The sequence below is a fragment of the Ambystoma mexicanum genome, chromosome 3q (assembly GCF_040938575.1).
Source record: "Ambystoma mexicanum isolate Mex_15411 chromosome 3q, UKY_AmexF1_1, whole genome shotgun sequence".
Lineage (NCBI taxonomy): Eukaryota > Metazoa > Chordata > Amphibia > Caudata > Ambystomatidae > Ambystoma > Ambystoma mexicanum.
The window spans coordinates 207,175,652-207,193,960 of NC_090926.1; the positions used below are offsets into that span (position 1 = coordinate 207,175,652).

The 18,309-nt window shown below is 47.8% G+C and overlaps 1 protein-coding gene across 2 annotated transcripts in view; it reads left to right on the forward strand.

Moving 5' to 3' along the window:
• Nucleotides 1–18,309, forward strand: part of LRP1 (LDL receptor related protein 1) — a 1,300,039-nt gene that overhangs the window by 1,129,938 nt on the left and 151,792 nt on the right. For both annotated transcript variants that reach the window (XM_069653565.1, XM_069653566.1), the window contains exon 75: nucleotides 15,956–16,075. In XM_069653565.1, the coding sequence (XP_069509666.1) occupies nucleotides 15,956–16,075 (120 nt within the window). The remainder of the gene's footprint in view (nucleotides 1–15,955; nucleotides 16,076–18,309) is intronic.

Here is an 18,309-nt window from a genome sequence, read left to right on the forward strand (position 1 = left end):
ATGCTTGTGAATCTGTTTACTCGTATGCTTTGCATAGGCCGACATCTAGCGGTTTTTGAGGAGTATTACAAGTTTTCTTTCCGACTAAAAGGTAGTTGATACTGGGTGGTGCTGAAACCCATCCATGATGCTTCGCCCATCTACATCTTCAGATTTTTAGTGTAGGCTATTGGGTGGCAGTTTCATGGGAACTCTTAGAGCTTGCTTTATTCAAGCCTTACCATCCAACTTTGCACATAAAGTAGCTGCCAGTGTTTTTTCAAAGCAGTATTCTGAGATTTTAATCACGTACTTGCAGTGTAAACCTGCTACTGGTCAAATAAATGTCTTACCCGGGGTCTTCCTTCAGCTACTCGATTTATAAGCACTATGGGTATCCTTTACAAAAGTGCTGTTGAAAACAAGCGTTGGCAGAGCCAACAGTTTTTGCTTGTGTAAGTATTGGGCATTTGCCAGGCACTGCTCTTAGACGCCCAGGTACTCGCACCATTTTGCACCTGCTACCATCTAGTTAGCAGTGTCATACCACTACGGCAGTGGCTGGCACGTGCTTTTCCCATGTACACGCAAGAGCCCAAACTAATGGCATTGCCAATGCTTTTTTTCTAATACTGTAGTCGTGGGAGTGACGGTGGAGATTCCCCTAAAATTGCAACTGTACTTTGATGATGGCATGACTACTGGCACAGTTTGGGTTTCAGAGCGGATTCTGAGGACCGGAGATTGCCACAGCAGTGCCCAGTAGGCAAATTAGGGGGGGAACAGGGGCAAATTGATCTTTAGTTGAGAATGCCTTCCTTCCCTTGCACTAAAACCTCTGGCTTTCCTGGGCTTACTTTATTAATGGAGAAAGATCCACTTAGGCGGCAGTTCCTCATGGGAACTCTTTGAGCTTGCTTCAATTGAGCCTTTCCATCAAACTTTGCACAGAAAGTGGTTGGCAGTGTTTTTTCAAAACAGTCTTCTGAGAGTTAATTACTTGGAGTTGTAACTGGTGTAATACATGTCTTAGCCGGAGTCTTCCTTCAGCCACTCGATTTATAAGCACTATGGGTGTCTTTCACGAAAGTGCTGTTGGAGAATGATCCACTTAAATTGTACCCAGAGTGCAAGACTAAATTCTTGGCCTAGGAATTGCACAGTGTGCCCAATAAATGTTTTCCTCAAAACCCTTCCTAGGATAAGCACCCAGCATGTTTTAGATTCAGACTAAGAAGGCGGGGAGATGGAAGCATTGGGCAGCAGTGACCATGATGGTTCAGGCTCCAAACCAACCAAGTGCCCAATCCACTGAAGGGGTGATGGACATCGAGCTTAACGAATCGAGGTGTCATCTTAGCATGGTACTGATCGTCCACAAGAGGTCGCGCACAATGCAATATTTGAGCAGGTGCCAAGGCCATCAAAGTCATTACACAAAGGAAATAAAGATTCTGGTGCCAAAGAGCACATTAGGGAAGTTACTATCAAAGGGGGGCAAGCGATTTCACACAGGTAGGTAAACCTAGCCATATTCACGGTGTCAGTCACTTTAACCTCGATAGCACTGATTGCAAAATATTTTAAGCCTACAGGAAAAGAGGGTTTCACCATGACATCCTCTGCCCCCTAAACACAAGAAACAGGGTTATTTCTTGATAGCATGCACACCCATCAGAGGAAGACCTGTATATGGAAGTAGAGGACTCTAGAGGGTAGGATGTGGAAGGGGAGATGCCCGTCATTCTACACCCTATGCCAAGTACACCCCTTACTAGGTGCTGCCTTCAGTAGACTCTAGAAAAGATCAATCTGTTCTGCTTACTAGAAAGTCTGTTATGGCAGCATTCATTCTGGGAGCATGTTAGGGCACCTAAACCTTTTCCTTATTTCCACTTTTTTCGTTTTGGATCTCTGACCTATTTTTGGTGGCCTTACGGACTACCACTGCAATTCCTCAGCAGCCCATTTTCACTCTTTTCGAGTATATTGTCTTGGGTTGCTTCCAGTGCCAGGTGTTGAAGCACCCCATTTATACACTGGGATGATTCTATCACATTGGTTTTAGGGTGTAGGCTGGAGGTAGCTGTTCTGCAGTTTTGGCTTCTGCAGGGGTGCAGGCCATTTTACCGCATTGGTAGCCCTACATATCTTTTTGGTAGCCATTGGCGTACTAATGTATTCCTTTTAGTTCTGCTCTCTGACGTTTTGAAGATTGGAGATTCCTTCAAGAACCATGAGGCAGAATTGAAATGGGCGTTGTGCTTTTGTGGACCCTTTGCGAACCCACATTGCAGCCTCCATATTGTTTTGCAAGTAGTTAAGAGTGGTAGAAGTCCCTGAGTAGTGTAACTTAAGGAGAAGCGTTGTCCCTGATCTCTTTTGTGTCTGGATCTTAGAAGAAGCAGGTTTACTGAGGTGCTGGAGGCTTTCCAGACCTGTTCCCACTATTGCTGGATTGTTATCCTTGTATGGCTGTACTGGCTTGATAGAGTGGATTGGGCATATCCCGGTGAGGGTATTCTGCTGCGAGAAGTCCCAGCTGGGCTGCCTGTGTCTTCCTGCTAACTCCACACCTGTGCTCGCGCTGCTTCCCACTGTTTATCAAAAGGGTCTCCCACCTTGGTGCAGGTAGCTTCAGTTGCCTGGAAGTGTGGTGGGACACCTCTAGCCTGCCTTGTCTGCTTCTTGGGCCATACTGGGTTGCCCCCCACTGTTCTCTCCAGAGTGAGACCACTTGCTTTAGCTGTGCCATCCTCCTTTCCCTGCAGAGCCAACTCAGTCTTCTTTGCTGGTTTTCCTGGTCTTACTTGCCAGTGTTTTTGCCGCTCATTTGAGGCGTTTCATTGTGGAAAGGCAGGTTCTTCTTTTCCACCATGGTGGTCGTTGTTAGCCCAGGGTTCAAATCCCTGGATAATGTACCCTGTAAACCACACTAAGAAAAGAAGCCCTGTACTGACCAGTTGTTTATCCTCTCTGGAGCCAAATTGCAGGGACGCAATGCCATTAGTACCTTTGGGTCCTTGGCTGGTCAATTGAGACTTCTCCTGTAGGGTACCGTCTGCGGGGGGGTCCAGGCTTTTTGGAAGCAAGCCTTTACCGCATTTCCCATTGTATAACATTGGATGACTTCCTGCTTTGCTGCATCCTCTTTGGAGTTTTGGTTCTTGGGGCTTTTGTCTCTTCAGCCCATTTCTGGATCTCTTTATTGAGGTCTCGTCTGGCCCTCTTTAGGGTTGTTTGCCATCGAAGCTGCACCTTAGGGCTGAAACAGACTAATCTTTATTTTCCCCGAACATGTGGCTGGCCTTTTAACTATGTCCAGTGTAAATCTATGAATATTCACCTCACCTTGAAACTATGCTAAAGTAACTCAGGAGGCACTTAACTGCCCATGGACCTTTTCAGGTTTGTGCCCGAGGTTCAGGGAGTCCTAGGCCAAGCACTAGACTATTAGCACTCGCCTCTGTTTTGAATGTAGATGTTCCCTGTATCTGATTTTTGTCACTGTGCAACTATTATCCCCAGAACTGAGTTGCAAAGGCAGCTGTGTCTAAAATGTATCTGGATTTTTGGGAGGCCTTTGGCTGGATTTCCAAATTGTGTTTCACCCTCCACCACTGACTGACTGTCATGTGTGCATTTGGATTTTACCAATACTATTCCTTAGAGGGCCATGTGGATGGTTGGTGTTGGCATTCGGATCCCAATGGCTGTTTTTCTTGTGTGGTAAAATCTGTGGTTCCCTTTTTCACACAATGTCTTCAGTATTTACAATTTCTAATGACTTCAATTGGCACTAGATGTGGCCCTAATCTAACTTTCCCTTCAACCATGCTAAACTATACCCTTGTGTTTTACTTGCCATAGCTTGCGCTGGTTGCTCCGCTTATCTAGGTTGAGAGGATAGTAAAGAAGAAACTTGCCCTATCACTAGCCTTCTACACACTCAAAAGAACAATTGATTGTTCAGGTTTAATAGGCACATGCTATAGCCACCAGGGCATTTGTCTGCCTTGCAAATGAAGACATTTGTGTATTTTATTCGTTTTCTTTGTTTGGCAGAAAAAAATATAAAAAATGGATGAACATTTCTTAAAGTTTTTCTTATATAAACAGGGTTTTATCCCTTTTCAAAAAAGCTGTTCAGTGTTTGTCTAGAGTTTTAGTAAACGATACGCAGCAGAACAGGTCTACTGTCAGTCATTTCTAGACAGAAATGTAATTTTTCAGTAATACAACCCCATGTATTCCACAGTATATGTCCCTTTTTTTGGGGCACAATCTGTGGTTATATCTGACTCCTTCCTAGACATGCTGGAATGATCTATATGCGTCTTTTCACCATCTCATTGGTACGTTGTTTTACTACCGCAACACTACCAATTTATATTGCCGTATTTTCCGCGGCATGGAGACAGCTTTTTAATCAAAGCATTTGATGCCAAGTGCCCTCCCCGATAATGGGGTGTGCTTGGTTCTGGATGACTTAAGCCATATCTTCAACCAGTTCTTGAAGTTCATTCGCGTTGAGCTCTGCCATAACGTGTTGCATGACCCATGGAGTTTGCAATACACTGGCTGTATGCAACCATTGTAGCCATTTTCCATCCCATATGGTAGTTTCTTGCTTCCTTTCTAGGAGGTGAAGCGGGTACAGATGTACAACCTGGTGTCTCCACGGAAATGGCAACCACCAAGGAATCTGGAGGGGATTGGGCTTCAACATATTTTAGGTTGTAAGGCGAGCACCTCTTTTCTGTATGCGCACATTCACAGAATGGCTGGTGTCTGCTGAGAGGTGTATTTGCTGCTTCATGAGTTTTAATAAAGGACTGCAATGCCCTTTATGGTTGTGGTTTTTCTGAGGTACTTCCATGAAGTCTCTCTCCTCTTCCTGGATTGAGTTACAATACCAAATTAAGTAGCCGCCCTTTTGCAAAGGGCAGAGTTATTAGTCAGGAAATTGGAAGTTGTATTATCTGGGGAGTCCATTGGGCAATCCTCCTTTGAGCATTCTTGATCATCTGTGTGTAATAGTTCTACCCATGGCGACTTATGACGTAATGGCATCTCTTCAAATGCTAGTGTTTCCTTTCTTTTCTGGCACTGTTTTAATGTGTACAACCACCTGTTCAAGGCTGCACAACAACTAACCCTATGGTAGGGCAAAAGCACACAGCAAAAAGCAAGCCGAACCCCTTAAAAGGTAGATAGTGAAGTACTTGCGCACATAATAAACAATATGAAAGTACACCATGTATTATAGAAAATAGTAAGTGTCTGAGGACTCTCCCCACCCTTCAAATCTGAATGTGGGTCCGCTATCGAGGATAACACCACAACATATGGTGACAAGGAAGAGGGAGGGGGAGACATAAAATAGTTGTTTATTTAGGTCATTAGGACTCACTGAATAATGAAATGAGCAGGTAGTATTATCACACAACACTCCATAATGCAAATATATACAGTCAACATTAGGCTCACTTAATATACATCATCAAATAACTTAACCAGGGAAAACGGATCAGTAACGCAGATGCAGTAACATGATGGGGACCGGTCGCAGGTGCAATAGCCCTTTTTTTGAGAAGTCCAGCCCTAAGATGTACGGAGCCTAGTACCAAAAAGTCACACATTACAACAAAAGGTGATTTGATGTACTCAAATGCTGCGCCAGACAACCCAAAAGTGGTAGACGGTACAGCTTAATTTTGAATTAACATTTTAATTCAGTCAAATGCGGACCATTTTCAAATGCCTATGTCTGTTTCAAATGTCCATACAAGTTGACACGTGTTTCAGCCTTACAAAAGCCTTTTTCAAAACTCGGCTTTAGTTAACACAAGAAATCTTGTCCTTTTTAGTTTCCTGGATCGATTTACAGGTGAGATTTTGCCATTGTCAATAAAGGGGATTGTTCCCTTGTTCCTCCTTTTTACCGAAGTAGCGAGCAGCACCATTAGGCTCACTTAATATACATCATCACATAAGCTAACCAGGGAAAAAGGGTCAGTAATGCAGATGCAGTAAAATGATGAGAACCATTCACAAGCACAACAGCCCTTTCTTGAGAGGTCCAGCCCTAAGATGTGTGGGCCTAGTGCCAAAAAGTCACAGGTTACAACTTAATGTGTCTCACAGGTATGTGTTCTCTCAAAGGATGCAATGGGCTGGTGGTGGTGATTAGTTTCAAACAGCTTATCAGAAAATGAGTAAATTCTCTTCTTTCTTCCAGAGCCAAGGCTAACCCAGGGGCAGGATATCCAACCCAAGTTTGATGACCAACGTTGAGTGGGAGAGAGTTAGGCGACAAAGCCGGTCAAATAGCACAGCAAGTATAGCACTTGCTTTGACATCTGTGCATAGCCTGTTCACGCAGGTTTGAATCCCGGCAGGGCCAAATTCAGCCTTTCATCCTTCCGAGGTCGATAAATGATCACCACACACCGTTGGTAATAAAAAGCAGTGCTCAGATGCCTGAGGGTTCGTAGCACTATATAAATGATAAATTATTATAATTATTATTATTAAAGGTACTTGTTCCAATGTTATCCTATGAAGGACAGAGGATACAGGCACACTGATGGTTACTTACCCCCTGACTCCGATTTTCCCAGGGATCATGAATGGATGCAAAGGGGGATGTGATCTTTCATCCTTTGTTCCAGAGAGAGGTGCTTGGGGGTTGCAGGTTCGAGGATTCAATCGGTCAGGTGCGACTGCAAGATGAAATCCCCATCAATGATTCCAACGATGCAGACCTCTTCTGAACACTTCTCTGGATGGAGGAATGCAAGTTCCAACAACGGTCACTATTTGCAGGTGACGACGTGCGTCCTTCCAGTCAGTCACAAAAGTTGCTCTTGGGCAGGTTCCTTTGGAGATGGGAAGCTGGAATTCTGGGAGAAGGCGCCTTGGGGCACATGCTGGCAATCGCCAAAGTTCCAGACTCAAACAGTGATGCCTCTGGTGAGGTAGCCCATGAGAGAGCCCTGCAGAGCAGGGCTGCACTGGGCCGGACACTGGAGGGGATGCTGGGCCACTTTAGGAGTTGTCTTTGAGTCATCAAGGGGCGGCTCGTCTTCGAGAGATTATTGGCTCTAACGTAGATCTGAAGAAATGGCTGCAGGAGTCATCCTCTTAACCAAAGTTTGAGCTGGAAGCAAGTCCAAGCCCATCAATAGTAAGGATCTGAACCGTTCACACATCCAGAAGTTGTCCAATCGGGGATGAATACTGTTTTCACATCCATCACAGTAGCAGACTTTCTGGCACCAGTAATGTGAACTGATAGTTTGAAGGACTGGGCCACGTACATAGAAGGGCTCACTAGCCCGCGAAAGCAGCAGCTTTCTTGGGCATGTGCATGACCTTAAAAGGATCTTCTCTCTACCTTCTGCCAAACTCCAATATGGCCGACGCACACAACAATCTCGTGGCGCAGCCATTTTAGGGCCCTAGCAACCTTTAGGAGCCATACGCAGTAAACGCGAGTGTGCACGCCAATACTAATGCAAGAAATTGTAATAATTTAACTACTGCCACCAGTTTATCTTTGGGCACATATAAAAGTAACCAAAAATTCCCATGTGTAAAAAGATTGGGGGATACAAACGTATTCCTATTGCACGGCGCTACAAGATGCGGTGTGTAATATAAAGTTACAAGAATTCAAAAGGAAAACAGTTTCCCAGTACTGATAGTTTGAAGGACTGATCAGTTTACCCATAACCTGTGGGCAAAAGGTAAGGTAAGGCAAGGGAAGTGAAGCTGAAGGCTGTACTTGCCCTCAAAAAGTCAGAACAGGTTTAAAAACACTGCAAAATGAATGGGGTTCCATAGGAAACTATGGAGGGAACGTTGCAAAAAGAAAATCTTTTCTAACAGGTACATAGACTGAGGATGCAGACTTTAGGAGATATGGCAGAGATGGGGTGTATACGCACAGTTAACCAGACACAAAGCAATATATTTATCTACATTATTAGGCCTTTAACACACTATGCAGGTAAAATCCATGAAACGCATAGACCACCAAAACAACTTAATATACTGTGAGGGTGTAGGAGTAAGACTCAAACGCAAGGGTGGCATTGTTCTGTATATAGACTTTTATTAAAGGAAAAATGCGAGGTGGGGAAAGGCCTCACTATCCCTAATTCTAAGAGGGGTTTCCCTGCCTCAACATAAATCTAAAAGCGGGTTGTCATGTCAAAATAAAGGTAAGTCTACTATTGTGTCAGAACCCTAACTCTTACCCTCACACTAATAACTTAATACAAGATGCAAAGGGGTTGTCTGCTCAGCAGGGTCTTCCTCTCAAAGTTCAAAACACAAAGTTCCAAATGGTGCAAAAATAAACAGTTCCACAGTAGCATAGTTCTGGCTCAAAAGAAAACAAAGTTCTCGAGCATGGGGTCTGGCATGGATTCACATGCTCATGAATATTCCCCACTGTCAGGCTGGGAATCCTCAGTAAAAGAAAAAAAACGGTTTCAGTTTTGTTTCTAAACTGTCTTTCTCCTATAAACCAATCAGAGTTCTGGGTCATACTACCCCCAGCCAATGACTGCCCTTTACCTAAGCCCCTCCTCTGGCAGCCATCTTCAGATGTTTACCGCACGTTCGTGTTGGGAGTCCTCGTATTTTGCTATTCTCTGTGTTTTATTTGCTTTTGTGATAGGAAAATTTATTTTTCGGTCAATTGAGCCTGTGTGCTTCATCGCTTATTCTTCTGATTAACAGCGACCAATTTTTTGGCATCTTTCATTGCCCCTCAAGGGCAGAGATCGAGTGTTCTTCTTGGAAACTTCCAGAAGTTCTTAAGGCCTACACCGCACTGGATGATGTCGGAGAAGGACAGAGCTTCCCTCTTAAAGCTCTGCACCAGCAGTGGTTTGCGGAATGTTTATTCGGACGACAAGCATTCCCAGTGCCTGTATTGTCTACACCCAGCGCATAAAGAAGATTGTGAGATCTGCCGTGGCTTCACCAAGCGCACGATGAAGAATCGGCACGTCTGGTTGGCGGCGTGGCCCTGGACTAGGGCCTCTACCCCGGGTGATTCTCAGGGGCATGCCTCTTGTGATCCAGCCAAACGGAGCGGGCTTCTAAGTCCTTTGAGGGCGCTCCATCCGTGGGGGCCCAACACAAGGCCAAGCACTGCGAGTCTGCTTCATCAGAGTCGCCACTCCAGTGGGTCCCGCGACAGCCAGGGCGCATTTGTCGTCTCTATCTGCCTCAATCTCCAGCCACTGCTCCAGCTCTTCATCCAAGAGGAAGTCGGCTATCCCAGGGAAGCTGCGGGAAAAGGGTAAGGTGTCCGAACCGCCCGTGAAGGAGAAGGCCAAGTTGGCCGACCTGCCTGTGAAGGCCCAGGTGGTCCAGGCCAAATCATCCTCCGCAATCAAGAAGCTGGTGGCCTCCCTCTCAAAGGCAAAAGGGGCTGACACTGTCCAGTGTGCCCTGGCGCCAGCCAGAGTCTCTCTCCCAGCCAGGAAAGAGTCTTCGTTCAAGCCGATAGTAAAGACCCCGGAGAAGAGGATGCTGGACCTCAGTCCGAGACAGACTCCTCAGGACCAAGAACTCCAGGGCACGGACATTTCTTCATCCGACGAGGAAGAGATACTTTCCATCCACACCATCCACGGTGGTGACAACAATCGGAACGTTGAGGAGATGCCCGTCTGAGGAAGTGGCAGCCACGACAACGTAGATACCGTCTGGGACGGCATGGGCGCTGGGCCAGTGACCCTGTTCCCCAAGTGCCCCCTAGAGACTTGTTGCAGTATATCCTCTCGACTCTCCACATGCTGGTGTCGGAGATTCAGAGGAGGTTGCCGACGACCCCGCCAGCGGCACTGCCGGTGACCCCATTGACACCGGAGCAGCCACCGGCGAAGAAGAGGAGGAGACACCCTACGCCTCCATTGCAACCGTCGCTGCCCCCCCTGCCCCCAGAGGGACGGGAACACACATGGCGACGATGGATTTGGAGGATGACTTAGGACTGGGAGACCCTGCATCACCAGCGCCGAGAGCCTCTCCACTGGATGAGGTGGGATCTTTGCATTCCGCTATTGCCCGGGCATCGGTGGTCTTCCAGCTCACCCCGGAGGAGAAGGAGGGCTTCCTGTACCAACGCCGGGAGGCAAAGAGGAAGACTATCCTGACAGTACCACTCCTGGACGATGTCTGGGATGAGGGGCTGGCGCTGCTGGAGAATCCTGCTTCAGCTCCAGTGAAGAGAGTTTGGCTTGAGAAAAAGTACCGGGTGTCAAATTCTGCACCCAAGTGTCTTCGTCTCAACAGTCGCAGGACTCTGTGGTCTTGTCGGCTGCCAGGAAGTAGTAGTTTTTAATCGTCGTCTTCATCCATACCCCCGGATAACGAGGGGAAGAAATTTGATTCCATGGGTAGAAAGGTAATCTACTCGGCGGCAACGACGGTGAAAGCGGCCAACGCCTTGGCGATCGTGGCCAGATATGATCAGCTTTGGTTCAAGATGGCTCCACTCCTGGATTTCCTCCCCGGTGAGAAATGGATCGAGGCTTTGAAGATCCTCCCAGAAGGCGAGGTGGTGTCGGACCACGCCATCACGGTGGCACTGGACATTGCAGACACAAGTTTCCGCCAAATGGGCAACAGGGTTTGCCTTCGCCATCGTGGCTGGCTCAAGGCCACCAACTTCAGGCAGGAGATCCAGATGAGGGTCTTGGACATGCTGTTTGACAGAGACAACCTGTTCGGGAAGACAGTCGATGAATCCCTCCAGGCTATCAAGGCCGACACAGAGACACTTACCTTGGGCACCCTGCAACTACACAGGACATCCTTTCATTCCTGAGGAGGAATGTGTAGCAGGTCTTTGAAGGGTTTAGGTGGGAGCTCATCCTCTTACCACCAACCCTCCCACTCCTCCACCCAGGAAGCCAACAGGGGGTCATTCCAAGGCCTTCGGCAGTGGCCGCCGTCATCAAGGATCCCAGGGCAGCACGACGTCCGCCAAGCAGGACTGAACCGGCCAAGACGATAGGCCCACACTGCTGCACCCCGGTGGGAGGCCGGCCGGCATACTTCATCAGCGTGTGGGAGACCATCTCCACCCACTGATGGGTGCTGGATGCTCTCGCCCATGGACACACCTTAGAGTTTCAACGAAAGTGTCCTCGAATACCACTGGTGGCCGACAGGAACAGCACATCCCTCAGCTACTGCTGGAGGTTCGGGCCATGTTAAGGAAAGGGGTGATGGAGCTGGTTCCAAAGAGACTCTGGGGCTTCAGAGTTTACTGAAGATAATTTCTTGTTAGAAGAAAGACCGGGGGATGGAGGCCCAGTCTCGTTCTATGACGCAACAAGTACATGAAGTCCCAGAAGTTCAGGATGGTCCCGCTACAGCACGTGCTCGGTCAGCTCGAGGAGGCAGACTTTGTTGTCGTTGGATCTAGAGGGCACGTTCTTCCACGTCCCCATACACAAAGGTCACTGCAAGTATCTGTACTTCGTCATTCAAGGAAAGCATTACCAGTTCAAGGCTCTTCCTTTCGGACTGAAGTCAGCACCCACAGTCTTCACCAAGTGCCTACCTCTGGTGGTGGCCCATCTACGACTGCAAGGGATCCACGTGTACCCTTACCTGGACAATTGTCTCATCTGGGCCAAATCAAGGGATATCGCTGTCGACCACAAAGCGAAGACTGTCCCCCTGCTGACGGAACTGGGGTTCTCAGTGAATTATGCAAAGTCCTGCTTGACTCTTATCGCAGGATGCGCGGTTCCTGGGATCCAGGCTCGATACGCTGTCCTGCCTGGCATCAGTCTGAGGAGAGGATATCGGCCATCCTAGGCAAAGTGCAACGGCTGTTGGCAATGAGTGTCGCCACGGTGAGGACCATCAAGTCTCTACTCGGCATGATGTTGTCATGCATATACCTGATTTGGCTCTGCAGGTTGCGGATGCTCCCTCTACAGGAGTTCCTCGATGCCGGTTGGGTCCAGGTGTCCGGAGGCTTCCAGGAAAGGATCGCGCTCGACGAGGAGTTCCATCGAGCGATAAGGTGGTGGGGCGTGTGCTCCAATATCGCCACAGGCACAGATTTCCAGAGTCCCCCATTCCAGGAGACGGTCACGACGGACGCTTCCCTGGAAGGATGGGGAGCCCACACCGGACCTCTTCACGCCAGAGTTCTGTGGCTATCGGAGGAGAAGACTCGACACATCAATGTTCTGGAACTATGGCTGTGTTTTGGGCTCTCGTGTAGTTTCTGCCATCCCACAAGGGCAAGTTGGTGAGGGTCTTCATGGACAATACCACCACAATATTTTACATCCGGAAACAGGGGTGCCCCAGATCCCCAGCACTCTCCAAAGAGCCGCAGGACTTATGGCACTGGGCCGTCTCACAGGGGATGTTCCTCATTCCTTTTCACCTGGAAGGAGTAAAGAACACTGTTGCAGACTCTCTCAGCAGGGAGCTACGCTCTCGCCACTAGTGGGAGCGTCAGCAGGACCAAGACACAACCTTTTCCTCAAATGGGGCAGTCCCCAGATCGAGCTGTTTGCGACAGCAACAAACACCAAGTGACGGAGGTTCGCCAGCAGATTCCCCAGCCAGGGAGCATAGGGGACGCATTCCCATTCCCTTGGGAAGGCCTGTTTCTGTATGCATTGCCTCAGTTGCCGTTACTTCTTCGAATCATCAATCAACTCGGGACAGTACCGGTTCAGGATGATTCTTGTCGCAGCAGCGTGGTCGAGGCAGATCTGATACCTGGACCTTCTCAGCATGTCAGCATCCCCTCCAGTCAAGCTGCCAGTGGTCGCGGATATTCTCGCCAGGGATGGAGGTGCAATTTTGCACCACGAACCGGTGTCACTGAACCTATAGGCCTGGCTCCTGCAGCATTAGAGTTCGGGGGCTACGATTTTCCAGCGGACTGCAAGGAGGTACTCTCCAAGGCCAGGGCGTCATCTACTTTGAAGTGCTACGGACACAAATGGAAGCGCTTTGCAACTTAGTGCCGGTCGCACACGATCAATCCACTGAGCATCACGGCCCCTCAAGTTCTTCTGTATTTACTGTCATTGGCTAAATCGGGGCTGGCTCACACCTCCATCAAGGTACATCTGGTGGCTATTTCCTGCTACACCTGATCTGCGGGACGGTCTTCACTGTGGTTGCACCGTCTAGTTAAGGAGTTCATCAAGGGACTGTTCTGCATGTTCCTGCCACTGAAGGCTCCGGCCCCGGTGTGGGAACTCAATGTGGTGCTGACTAGGCTCATGGGGGCTCCGTTTGAACATATGCATTCAGCTCCACTCAAGTTTGTCATGGAAGACAGCGTTCCTCGTGGCCATCACCTCTGCAAGACAAGTAGGTGAGATCCAGGCCCTGTCATGCAAGCAGCCATACTTCACTATTCACAAGACGAGGGTGATGCTACGGATGCACCTCTCCTTCATGCCCAAGGTTCCTATGGCATGCCCTTCATCAACTTCTTTGGTCACTCTGCGGTTTTGGTGCCTTTTCTGCCATACCAACAACGGACGCGATTCGCCTGGTCAATAGTCTTCGGTTCTTGCAGTCCCACACTCTGATGAGGGGGTCTGGGCAGGTTTGATTGGGTCTCTGGAGTGTCCTTGAGGGCTCAACAAAAACTTGGACAGCTTCAGCCTTCCTGTGATGATGCACTCGAAATGGGCAGCAGGACTCCTGGTATTGGGGTTCCCCAGCTTTGGAAACTCACAGGACCTCGGAAGATGGCTCAAATCAAAGTTTGTCTTGGGATTGTGTTTTGCCACCAGTCAAAGGGAAGGATTTGTCTTCGGAGTTCCCCTGTCACACAGAAAATAGGGTCAGGACAGGAATGGTCGCTTCACGGTGTTGCAAAGAGTCTGCAGGTGTCTCTGGTTGTCTTGTTTGGTTACTTCAGCTTCCAGTGGTCGACTTGCTTTTCACTCCTCGCCTTTTATACCGTTCCTGCACTCGCTCCTCTGCAGTCTTCCTCAGCAGTTTATAGAAAGGGGCATTTGGCTGTCCAATCGGGACAGCCAGACCCCCAGTGGGACCTTGTCCCATTCAGACACTCAGGCAGACAAAGGACAGTGGGTGGAAAACTCCTCCCCCACTTCCTGCCTGCCAAGACACTCTGGAGCCTTGGCGCGGACACCCAAGGGTTCCCGCCAAAGTCAAAACGCACACACACCGCCCTCGCCCACCCAGAATGGTAGAAGAAGGGCTGACAAAGAATAATCATGCTAGCAATGGTGAAAACAGAAGGGAGGCCCCAAGTTAGTCACAGGAGCAGACAGAAGGGGGATACTGGGTTTGGCACTCCACATAAGGTGGTGTGTGCCAATCTCTCAGACTATAAAGTTTTAGGCGAGATACTCTTGATCCTTAAGAGCTGTAGTTACTCTAGGACAAAGAATAAATCCCAAAAGAGGGCCCTTGGGGTCCCCAGCAACACTGCCCATAAGGAGCTGTGTGCTGCAATAGTAAAATACAGATGCCTTTAATAGTTATGAATGAAACTAGGCTCCATGGGATAGGTACAATACAAAGAATAGAGTTCCAAAAGACAGAGCCCATAAGAATGAATGAGTGGAAAAAGGCTCCACTTATTCAGGATTTCAGAAATCGGTCCAGATATCCAGCTAAAAGTGCTGGGGGGGGGGGTCTCACTAGGAGACTGGATGAAGCACCCTAACAATCCATGCTTCTGAATGAGTACTGAAAGCTGTTCGTGTTTACTCGCCCAAGTTGTGAATGTTGTATCCGGATATTTTTAAGCATGTAGTTTGGAATCTTGTTGTCTGATCATAGTGCTCAATTTGGTTTGTATCTTTTGAAATAATTATCTAAAAAATGAAGAGCCTAGTAGGAAAATGGATTCGTGTGCTATACAGATGGTTCCTCAACTGTATATGTTGATGGACAGACGGCTAAATGCTGGCAAGAGATGCGCTTGCTTTGGTCATTTTAACCGAAACTTGCCACTGCATTCTGTATGAATGGCAGTTCCATATTTTTGGGGAAAGTCCCTGTAAATAGAAGTTCACTAGTCCTATTTCCAGGAAAATCTAGTTATTCACTATGATGGATTGCTGTGAAAATGTAATACAGAAAAGTAATCTTTTGAGGCTTCTTAAAGTCTAACCCTACGTTTGCAACCTTGGGTTAACCTCCTTGTTCCGAAAATGTGGCTATTGTTAAAATGCGCATTTGAAAAGCCAACAGTTATGGTTCCTGTATAGCCATTTGCCAAGCTGTGTACATTGCATAGTGTTCCCCTTAATGTAGGTATTCCGGGGTTGTCATTTATTAAATTAATTTCTTTCTGGGGCGGTACCGTTTTTTACTTGGATTTTCTCCTTTTGTCTGCAATGGTTGTACACCTTTAGGTGAGCTGGGTATTTGATTAATTCACTTGATCAAGTCCTTAATTGTAGATTCGAGCCCCATTAATGCTTTTTTACTACTCCAGACATTGCACTGCTTTTTATTTTTTACTTTATTTTTTTGAGTAGAGTAAAATGTGTGTTCTCTTAAAGTCACCCGTTTTCTGCAATGTTATGCAGCCCTGGAACAGTATCTTATTAACTGATTACAGATGCATAATCTTGTCTCACCTGTGCGAATTGATGGACTGCCCTCACGCTGCAGAGCAGAACTGTCACTAGTGGCTTCGTGCAGGGGCCCAGGGCAGAGTGAAGGGCAGACTTCCCATAAAGTCGTCATGCACCGTCTGTCTCTGGGGCAGAACGCATCCATGGCGCACACCTCTGCAGCAGTGTTGGTGGCTCCCTGCATTCCAACAGCGGCCACCAGTTGACTTCTTTTCACCTCGGCCTTGGCCGAGTGGCCAATGGCGTTGCATCGCAAGGCACCATGTATGGCAAGGGAGGCAGCGAGATGTGCAATGTATGCAGATTCTGTTCATGTTGTTTTATTCTCCTCTTCCTTTCAGATATAAATGAGTGCCTGAAGTTTGGGACCTGCTCCCAGATCTGTAACAACACCAAAGGCTCGCATGTGTGCAGCTGTGCCAAGAACTTTGTGAAGCTACATCACACCTGCAAAGCTGAGGGTAAGAGTTTCCCATGTCTGACTTAATGGTGGATTCGACCAATCAACATCTTTCCCGGCGTACCCAATTGTTTTAAACTGGCTGTACTATCCAGCTATCACTTCCGGTACTTCTGTGTGGTCTAGTGATTTTAAGTGCAAGGACATATTGTTGGTCCCCAGATCACACTGTTTCTGTACTCAAAAACGATTGGAATGTGGGAAGATTGGAAGAGACAAGCTACTGCTAGGACTTCTAAGGGGGGCAGGAATCACACTTGCAGAACACACAGAATGAGGAGCCCCAGTAAAACAGCTCTCTGAAGCAGGACCATGCTGTTCGCTTGCCTCCCCAGCAGTCCCCATCTCCCTTTTGTCTGCTCCTCCTCTTTTTCTGTGCATCTATTTACTCTTGTTTGCCTTATTTTTCCTTCCAATCTTTCCCTTCTTTCTTTTCCCTTCATCCTCTTTGGGCACAACCCTATTGAATGGGTTATTTTCCTCTGTGTTACTATACCTGATGTGGGTGAACTTGCCTGGTGAAAGGGAGTGGGAGCAGGAAAGGGAATCAATGGGCCATTGTCTGATTTTAATTGGGTGGACTTATTGCAATGGGGACCGGTGAATCTTTCCAGGAGAGGTATGTGAAAATCTCCCCCCTATTAGCCTAAGCAAGTCTAACCCATTTAGGTCCCACCAGAACATTTTAAAATTTAATGCAATTGTGCATTTTACAGAACAAGTATCGGGGGAAAAAATTGGTAAAAAGCTATACAATGTACGTTCTGTAGAACACAGAAAAACACTCCACACCGGCAGTACACCCAAGCATTCTGCAACCCTATTTGATGCTCACTGAGTTGAAAAAAAACATCGAGGCCTGTCTTCAAAATATGCCAGACACCTTTTTCTGCTCCCATGGTCCCACATATGCCAGGATTGACACTTTGAAAGCATTTATATTCTGCCTGATGAGTGGCAGTTGCCCACTATAAAATGCTTCATTTTAATTCTGCCTGCGCTCCATGTGTGTCAGTATTCCAGCTATACGTCTGCCTACTCTATGAATGCATGGCCACACCTTTATTCATTTTTAACTACTCCCTTGTCAGCTCTCTGCCTTGGATGCACTCCTCTGCTCCCCTGTACAGTTAGCCGGGTGGAAAGTTGTCAATGATCAACAGCTTCCCTCCCTGGGCCCCGCCTTCACACAGCCCACATGAGGCATTGAAAGCCTCTTAATCTGATGCTGTCATGGCTTCCTTTGGGCTAGACCATACCTGTGGCACCGAGTGCCCACGGGTATCTTCATGTCGAGGGCTGTGCATAGCTCTGAATCAGTGGTAGCCTGTGGGCTAATGGGGGGTGGTGCCCTAATTCCCCATTATGATTGGAGAAAAGTGAGTGTGCCCGTTAAGGGTGACTGATTCAGAGGGCATAGTTGTCCATTATGGGGACAGTCTGTCTAATTGGGGGGTGAGGCGGAGGTGGAAGTTCAGACGTGGGGGCTTTGCATGGTGCTGTTTATTCTACAGTATTGCCTGTTGGGGTTACAGTGCCTCACTGAGGGGCACAATGACTGGCAAAGGTGATCCTGTCTGATGGAGTGACTCTGATTGGGGGAGGAGTGGGCCAATGGGTTTATTAAAGTGGATTGAATATTCCACACCTCAATAATGCTGACTGCATTGGCTCATTCCACAATCCCGTGAAACGAGCTTAATCTGCTTCTCTACAATTCTCTTTAATTGCTCATTCCCTTGGTGAGTACCTGGAGTCCCCATTTCTAACATTGAGTGTGCTCATTTTAATCCTTATAGGAATTCCTCTGCTTGTTCCATCCTCTTCCTATGCCGCATCTCTGTCAGACCAGCATTGCTCTGTCCTACTCCTGTTGCTATGCCAAGACCAGTGCTGGATTACCAAATAGGCAAAGTAGGCACTGGCCTATGGGTCCCACCCCTTTTAGGGGCCCCAAGAGGTACCAAAGCGGTGCAGAAAATTTAAAAAGTATTAGGAGATAATTTGCGTGGGGCAGGGGGCACATTTTGACAGCCTATGGGTCTTCACAGGGTTTAATCCGACACTGGCCAAGACCTGTTCACATAAACGTAAATGCGACTTACTCCACACCCATTCCTGCACACCCACCCATAAAGCCCTGCACATCAATTTGCGTGCACACACACACGCACGCACTCCAAGCACGCGGTACTCGTCTCTGAGCCTGTCTGCAGTTCAGTAACCACCCATAGC